Source organism: Myotis brandtii, unplaced genomic scaffold (genome assembly GCF_000412655.1).
Source record: "Myotis brandtii unplaced genomic scaffold, ASM41265v1 scaffold378, whole genome shotgun sequence".
Classification (NCBI taxonomy): Eukaryota; Metazoa; Chordata; class Mammalia; order Chiroptera; family Vespertilionidae; genus Myotis; species Myotis brandtii.
In genome coordinates, this window is record NW_005364521.1 from 303,653 (window position 1) to 312,171 (window position 8,519).

General features: G+C 39.1%; 1 protein-coding gene across 1 annotated transcript in view; it reads left to right on the forward strand.

The window, feature by feature from the left end:
- GRM7 (glutamate receptor, metabotropic 7) overlaps nucleotides 1-8,519 on the forward strand; it is a 249,134-nt gene that overhangs the window by 230,967 nt on the left and 9,648 nt on the right. Inside the window, exon 6 of the mRNA XM_014544687.1 lies at nucleotides 5,941-6,187. Coding sequence (XP_014400173.1) covers nucleotides 5,941-6,187 — 247 coding nt within the window. The remainder of the gene's footprint in view (nucleotides 1-5,940; nucleotides 6,188-8,519) is intronic.

Sequence of the window (8,519 nt, forward strand, 5' to 3'; positions counted from 1 at the left end):
TATCATCATGTATCCTTTCATAACTAAGGCAAAGTCTTCAGTATGTTGACCCCTGGATAACTGAGAAAGTCCCAATTTGGAACATTCTGTCACATTCCCAGCCATGTGTCAGTATTTATTTTTCAAAAATATGGTTACTCTAATTAGGAAGCAAGAGGTATTGGTGGTAAGGATAGAAAACGGTGGCCTTAACTGCCAGGAACTTTTATTTCAATGTAGTCACGTGACTGTTCCAAACATTTGTCAAGTAATAATACACCCTCCCCCTTTTGACTGCATCAGACAATTTTTTATTTTTATTTCACAAACTGTGGGATGTCATGAGAATTATGAAACTTCTCCCATCCCACCTGAAGACTGCATAAAGCCTTCTTGTCCCAATTCTCAGCTGTCACTTGGGAACACATATTTAGTCACTTCTTACGAGATAGTCAATGACAGATAAAATAATGGCTGAGTATACTTTCAAACAAAATAGAAGCCAACTTAATGAGATTTTGTTCCCTGAAACAGGCTTTCATTCAGTGGAATTCATAAGGAAGATCATCCTTTTTAAATGTACTAAGATTGCACTTAAAAAAAGTTATTTTATGTTATATCCAATAAATAAACCAGTGATACTAACATCCCTGATTGAGTGGTTGCTACATGCTGGGTACCTTTGTATATTTTACAACTGTGAGCCCGTTTGATGCTAACAACAACCTTACAGGTACTGTTATCTCCACCCTAGAAATGAGGGCCAGAGGCACACTAATAGTAGTTAACAACAACAAAAGACTAAGAGCTTTTCTTAAGACAGTGTTGAATGCCAAGGATATTTATCATACCTGATACTTGCTTCAAGTGTAGACGTTTTTGCTCAACCAGAATTTAATAAGCACATACTTTGTGGCAGACATCGTGATCATTATTCAGTCAGTTCTGCTATAAGGTGACATATTGTGTTTTTTAAAATCACCGTGCTGTGCAATAGTGTGCAATAAACACAGAAATTACGGAAAAAAATTGGGTTAGGGACACATACTCAAAAATATCATCAGTGACGTTTTTAAAAAGGATAGGAATCTAATAAAAATGGTGGCCTGGTTTTATATATGTTAGATGACTAAGAAATATATAAATATCACAATAAATGTGGCATTTTACCTTAAAAAAAAAGCCTGATGTTTGCTCATGGAAGCAGGTGCCAAACATATTGCTGCTTGTGATTCATGGTGACATTGCCGAAGTGGGGAGCTGGCAGATGCTTGAGGCATGGGTGTGTGTGTGCATTTCATATATTCCCACACAGCTGGGTTCAGCTGGGTGCAGTTGACTGTGTTTCTTGGGGAAGAAATCACATATTTGCAAACATGAACTTTGTGTTATACTCAGATTGTTCCCTAATACATCATTCTCGTCAGGATGACTTTGCATTTTCAAAGCAAATCATGCCTACCATCTTCACAATGCTGTGCCTGAAGCCTGCGTCAATGCAGTCACTTAGCAGTATCTCAATAAAAATGCTGAATGGATAAGTGGATGAATGCATAAATAGTGGACAAGTATGGTATGTCTCACATAGCCTGTCTGAAAATACAACTAAGAGGGAATGGACAGCAGGTGGTCATGAGTTAGTTAACTCTTATATTAATGATTTGACCCCACCAAATAGTCCCAGAATTTTGCTAATTTCACATATTTAAAGGTGTTAATTCATTAATATAAATATATTGTTGGTTAATTTCTTATAGTACATAATTTTTATTAAGGACATCATTAGAAATTATGAGACTATTTTGATGAACCTAAAAATCTAAAACTGGGTTTTTTCCTAATAGTTCTAGTTTTATATTTATCTATAGGCCTTGTAAATTTTTCTTTACTTTCTTTTTCTCTTTATTCTTTGGACAATAGTGAGAATACTCTATTTTGCAAAATTTAAAACTTGACATTATTACAACTATTACCAGCATGACTTGAAATCTCTCAAAATAATATTCAAGTATAAACTGATTGTGAAACTTACCCAGAAGAATGGGCAAATTTCAACATTTGTTCATGGGCACTATCTAACAAGTGTTCAAATTCTTTAGTATCTTCGAAATTGAGAATTAGATAAGGAAAACTCAACTACACCTACTTACAAAGCAACACTGGGATCTCATATGAATTCACATTATATCTGACAATGAACTTTTAGGCCAAGATGAGAAAATGCATGGAGCAGATTCAAGTGGGCTCTGCCTGGCACTGAATTAAGTACACACCTGTCTGTGTGCTCTAATAGTCTATGTGCTGCTACATTTTAGTCAGACAAGGTGTGAATAGGTGTGGTGTTTTAGACATTACAACCTAGTTAATCAGTAAGACATATGTAAAAAGTTAAAAATATGTAAAAGTAGATACAGAAGAAGCCTTATCTTGAGACCTACACCCCCATCTAATATAATAATAGAGGAATATGTAAATTAGCCGGGACACTGTAACGTCACGACCTATCTACAAGCGGCAGAGAGCTACAGGAGGGCAGGGCAGCAAGCGGAGAGCTACAGGAGGGCAGGGCAGTGAGCGGAGAGCTACAGGAGGGCAGGGTGGCGAGCGGAGAGCTACAGGAGGGCAGGGCAGCGAGTGGAGAGCTACAGGAGGGCAGGGTGGCGAGCTATGAGTGGCAGAGAGCTACCAGTGGCAGTGGGCAGGGTGGCCAGCTGAGGCAAGCAGCAGCGAGCTACTCGTGCATGGATTCGTGCGCAGAGCTACGAGTAATCGAATAAATAAATATCAGCCAGGAAGTAAATATTAGCAGCTGACATTTCATGGGCACTTATTTCCGAGGCATTCTGCTAACCACTCTTCATATATTAATTATATCTTCAAAACCCCCATAAAGTAGGAACTATTATTATCTTCATTTTATAAATAAGGAAACTGAGAGACAAAGAAAATATTTGCATGCATTCCATGCATCGGACTTTAGGAAAACTACTGTTCAAGAATGTTATGCAAAGCTCTTGGCTGTCTGGGCTCCGAATCCCTTGCCTCAATGCTCGCTAGTTGCATAAACTGGATTATGCATGATGAACGGAAAGCCACATTCAACCAAGCAGTAGAAGCTGGATCTGGAACATTTGGGTTGATGATAAAATTAAGGTTTAATTATCAAAACACACAGAAATTACAAGGCACCTGGCATCCCTCCCACAAGCCTAGGCCACTGGGGACTGACCACGGTGGGGAAGACTTTCCTCCATGGACACCAATGCCTTCACATCGCTAAAGAAATAGTAAGGAAGATTAAATAAAAGGATGTGAAGTACCCAAGATGAAATAGAGTTAAGCATTTTGCAGTACGCATCAGATCAGCTGAGACTAAAAATAAAGGTGTTGCAACTTGCTAAAGGAATGTACTAAAGTTGACGCTGGGCTGAACACTCAGAGCTTAACAGTGAGTCTCCCAATTAACAGCAAAGAAACAGTGACTTAGTTTCCCTCCTGGGGCTTAATGGGGGTGGATCCCTGTGGATCAATACCTCTGAGATCCCTGTAGACCGAAGCCTTCCAATCTTTCTACTTATTTTACAGTACTTTCATAGTATAGCAGGCCCTCAAATAATAGCATTTCACTCAATGTTGTTTTGTTATAACATTGATGAGATGCCATAGGAACTTAACTCATGTGTATATCAATTAGACTATGGTAAAATTGATTTCCTTATATTTCATTTTGCTAAGTTGCAGAACCTATTGACAACATTGAGGATTGGCTGTACTTACTATCTTTTAGGTTCTATTTTAAGATCAGAAAGATCCAGGCAGCCAGTAGGTGACATGGAAATTCTGCAGTATATTTAGAGAAAGGCTGTTTGATCACTCAGGCATAGGTAGGAAAAGGTGTCTATCATACAAACACATGAGTTCATTCATCATGTATTTATTAAGTGCCTACTGTTTGCCATCACTGCAGATACAAATTGCACCATGGACACAGGCCTAGAGCTATGGCCTAGTTGGGGAGACAGATGGTCAAGTGATCAGGGTAGTGGGAGTATTAATTACAAATGGGAACCAATGATGTAAAGACAACAGATTGTTGAGGGCATGGGAGTTAAGGAGCTGGCCTATCTGGAGGCAGCCTGGATGGATGTTCTAAGCAGCAGAGGAGGAACGTTCCTAACAGATGAAAACAAGAATAAAGTAAAACTGCATGTGTGCACGTATGCAGGGTCTGTGGTTGAGTGAGCATAGCATCTTCAAGACCTGAAGGAGTGCCCCTTCAGATGGTGCCCTGAGAGAGAGGTGGGGATAGTGGTGAAAAATTGGTCAGTAAAGTAGACAGGGTGCAGATGATTCGTGGCCTTGTAGAATCCATTAAAGATGGGGATTTGCCCTGGCTGGTGTGGTTCAATGGATAGAGTGTTGGCCTGGGGCCTGAAGGGTCCCAGGTTCAATTCCTGTCAAGGGCACATGCTTGGGTTGCAGGCTCCATCCCCAGTAGGGGGCGTGCAGGAGGCAATTGATCCATGATTCCCTCTCATCATGGATGTTTCTCTCTCTCTCTTCCTCTCCTTTCTTCTCTGAAATCGATAAAAATATATATTTTTTAAAAAGATGGGGATTTTATCCTCAGATCGATGCAAAGGCAAAGTTGTGGGAAATCATGACCAATATGTTCTCAAGGAACTAGGCTTTCCACTAACATGGAAGACTATGATAGCTAGTCACTCTTTTATTTAAACAAAATTTTAATTGATTTATCTGCCTACCTATCTTTTTATATATATCTAGCCTATTGAGGTATGATTGACAAATTAAAGGTGTTTATTTTTATCTAGCCTATTGAGGTATGATTGACAAATTAAATATGTATATATTTAGGTTACAGAACATGATATTTAAGGTATGCAACATGATGACTTAAGCTCCATTGAAAAATAATTACCACAATCCAGCTAATTAACACATCCATCACCTCACATTTCATCTAGCTTTGACAAGTCTTGTAAGATACAAATATACCTAAATGTATTGTGGGGGCACTTCTAGATCATGACAGGGCACTTTATAAACACAACTGGACCAAGTCATCTATAGTTTTTCCCTCGCTGATCTGACAGTTCCCTACACCCTTCCACCTTCATCTTTTTGAATGGAGGCCAGACAAGAATTGAACACATCAAACAGTGAGTGGGTGGTTGCTCAATTGAATTCCCAAGGAAGCAGAAGGAGACAAGGGCAGCTCTGGTCACTGTCCAAACCACAAATAATGTCAGAAGGAGATCTTGCAACCTATTAGCAACTGGTCAGTGTAAAGACACTGGACAAGACAACATAACTAGATCTTGGTCCCCTGCCTTTGGTATTTTTAACATCAGAATTAAGCAAGAAGGGCTTACTCTCTAGGGAAACTCAGTCACTACTTTGTAGGGATGGTGAAGGTGAACCCCTTTGAAAAACTATATATGCCCAAAGTGCATGTATTGATATATATTGACATAAGGACTTTTTAAACAAGGCCCCAGAGTCTCTGTGTATCAACAGGTCATGTAGAGTTAATCATGTTGTGTAGATATGGGGGAAAAAACCAATTCCCTTACGCAAGGTTTTACAGGTTTCATGATCTGCCCATCTTCATATTCAATTGCCATTCTGATTAAAAGTACTTCAAATCTGATGCTGGATCTACTCCGAAATTCTATGTAGGAGACTTCTCCAGGGCAAGCACGCACATGGATTCTCCCAAACATTCAAACAATAAAAATTCAAATAAAAATATGCATAAACTCTCCAATAAATGTTCAGAGTTATCCTGTCTTGCTTTTTTTTTTTTTTATCAGAAAGCCTTGGAGATTGCTATGCTATCTCTCCTAGCCATAGTCATTCTTGACATCACGTTAAGTGTTAAGACTCCCTCTGCGGTCATTTTATTTGTAATAGTGTCTTGTGTGTTGTGTCTCCTAGCTCTACATACAAACCACCACGCTTACAATCTCCATGAACCTAAGTGCGTCAGTGGCGCTGGGGATGCTATACATGCCGAAAGTGTACATCATCATTTTCCACCCTGAACTCAATGTCCAGAAACGGAAGCGAAGCTTCAAGGCAGTAGTCACAGCAGCCACCATGTCATCACGGCTGTCACACAAACCTAGTGACAGACCCAACGGTGAGGCAAAGACAGAACTCTGTGAAAACGTAGATCCAAACAGTAAGTACCTCTTCCTTCCTTGCATCTGCCTGTGCTGCATCAGGAAGCTCTCGGGAATGTGGTGTGTGCTTGCCTTTCTCGGAAGAAACACTGGAACCATTTTTGTCTTAGTGACTTGGGTTGCCTTGAGGAATGCTAACATTTTCTCCTAAGAGTCCTGCCTTATTCTCAACACCCTTTTCTTTTTTTAACCCTGTTGGAGGCACAGCTCACAAGTGGGAAACCTCCCCTGCCCCTTGCTTCTTGTCCTCTGGTCCCAACCCTTCCCAACAAACACCTTTGTTGCACCTTTCTTGTTAGGGGAACAACTTCCTGTTTAGGAAAATTTTTAACACCAGATTGATCTCTAGCAGTAGCAATGAAATTAGACTATTTAAGAATTTTGGAATCATAACTTCTTTCCACTGGAACATGAATGAGGAGAAAGCTGTGATTCTTTACTAAGCAAGCCTTCTAGACACACAAACATTGGAAAACTTTCATCCAAGTGTAGAGGCCTGGACTCCAAAAGGAAATGGCATCCCCATGTGGGAAAGACATCTACCACATCACCGCAGGAGAGTTCCATTCAATGAAAACTAAATATCATGAGTGGGATCAAGGATTAAATGTCAGATTTGATATGCTACATGACATATCTGTAACCTCTGGGTAGCTTTTGTTCACCCCTGAAAATAAACCTAAATAGGTAAGCATAAAAAAAGTATCCAGAGGTTAAATGCATAGAACTCCCAATTGCTAATTTTACAATACTGGTGTTATAGTAAGTGCTACATGACGTATCTGTAACCTCTGGGTAGCCTTTGTTCACCCCTGAAAATAAACCTAAATAAGGTAGGCATAAAAAAAGTATCCAGAGGTTAAATGCATAGAATTCCCAATTGCTAATTTTACAATACTGGTGTTATAGTAAATTTCAAATTAAAAAGGAGACTTCTAGAATTTGTTTTCTAGAAATATTTTGATCAGTTTCATATAGAATGAAGTAGAAACAAGTGTTCATGATACTTCCTGTTTTTAAAATGGAGGGGGATTCAGGTTGTGAATTCAGTCACTCGAGACATACTATTTTTCAGTTATGAGCTGATTTTGTTGTAGCCAAAGCCTTATTGCCAAGCAAAAAGAATTCCTAGTTTAAATACTATGAAGCACTCCTTTATGTCTGCAGCAAGAGAGAGATCTTTACAAACCAGGAGGCAGTGGAGTGTGATCCTGACAAATACTGTAGAGAGATCCATGATCTGACACATCTCCATTTCTAAATGATTGGTTGAGTGAATATTGTACAACACTTCAAGAATTCATAGAGAAGATAGCAAAGGCTCAGTAACAACATGGTGGACCTCCCTTTGACTTTTCAATAGAAGAGGTTCTGGGACAAGGAGACACATCACCCTGAGAGAAGGGAGAGCCAGATGGGCAGAATGAACAGGCTCTGACCTTGGGTTTCCAGAGCAAATGGTCAGTGGAGAGAAGTGGATGGCAGATCGCTGTGGTATTCAATGTGATATAGGAAGAGGCTTCGGGGTGAGACGGACCTGGGTTCAAATCCAAGCCACTCATTTTCTTAAAGCTTAATATCTATGTCATAACTGCCATGAAATATCATGCATCTGGAAAATAGTTGAGCAAATAAGTGTTAATTTCCTTCCGTTCCTGAAAGACGAAAATCTTTGCCTGAAAATACATTTCAGCATGTGTTATTATGTAGATATGCTGGTGCAGTTAAAGGCTAACTGAACACCAGGAAGTAGATATAACTAATTTACAAAAAGAAATATTTCCATGAACATACCTATGCATCTGTTTATATGTATATTTGTATTAATAAATATAGCTGCGTGTTTATACCTCTATAGAGTTTTATTCTAGAACCCCTTGTCAATTTGCATTTCACAAAACCCTTATCCTGGAGACATCCCAATAACAGATTTACATTTATATCTGTACACACACACGCGCGCACACACATATCAAGATATGCCTAAAATCAATAAGCAGAAAATATAGTCAAAACTCTAAATGTATTGAAAAAAAATGACCAAATTATAAGTTTTTAATTTGGACAATTAATTCAGTACTATGCTACTTAAAAATAATTAGCTTGAAACAACGTTGCTACTGTTTTTGTTAACTTTTTTTAAAAATATATTTTATTGATTTTTTTACAGAGTGGAAGGAAGAGGGATAGAGAATTAGAAACATCAAAGAGAGAGAAACCTCAATCAGCTGCCTCCTGCACACCCCCTACTGGGGATGTGCCCACAACCAAGGTATATGCCCTTGACCGGAATCGAACCTGGGACCCTTCAGTCTGCAGGCAGATGCTCTA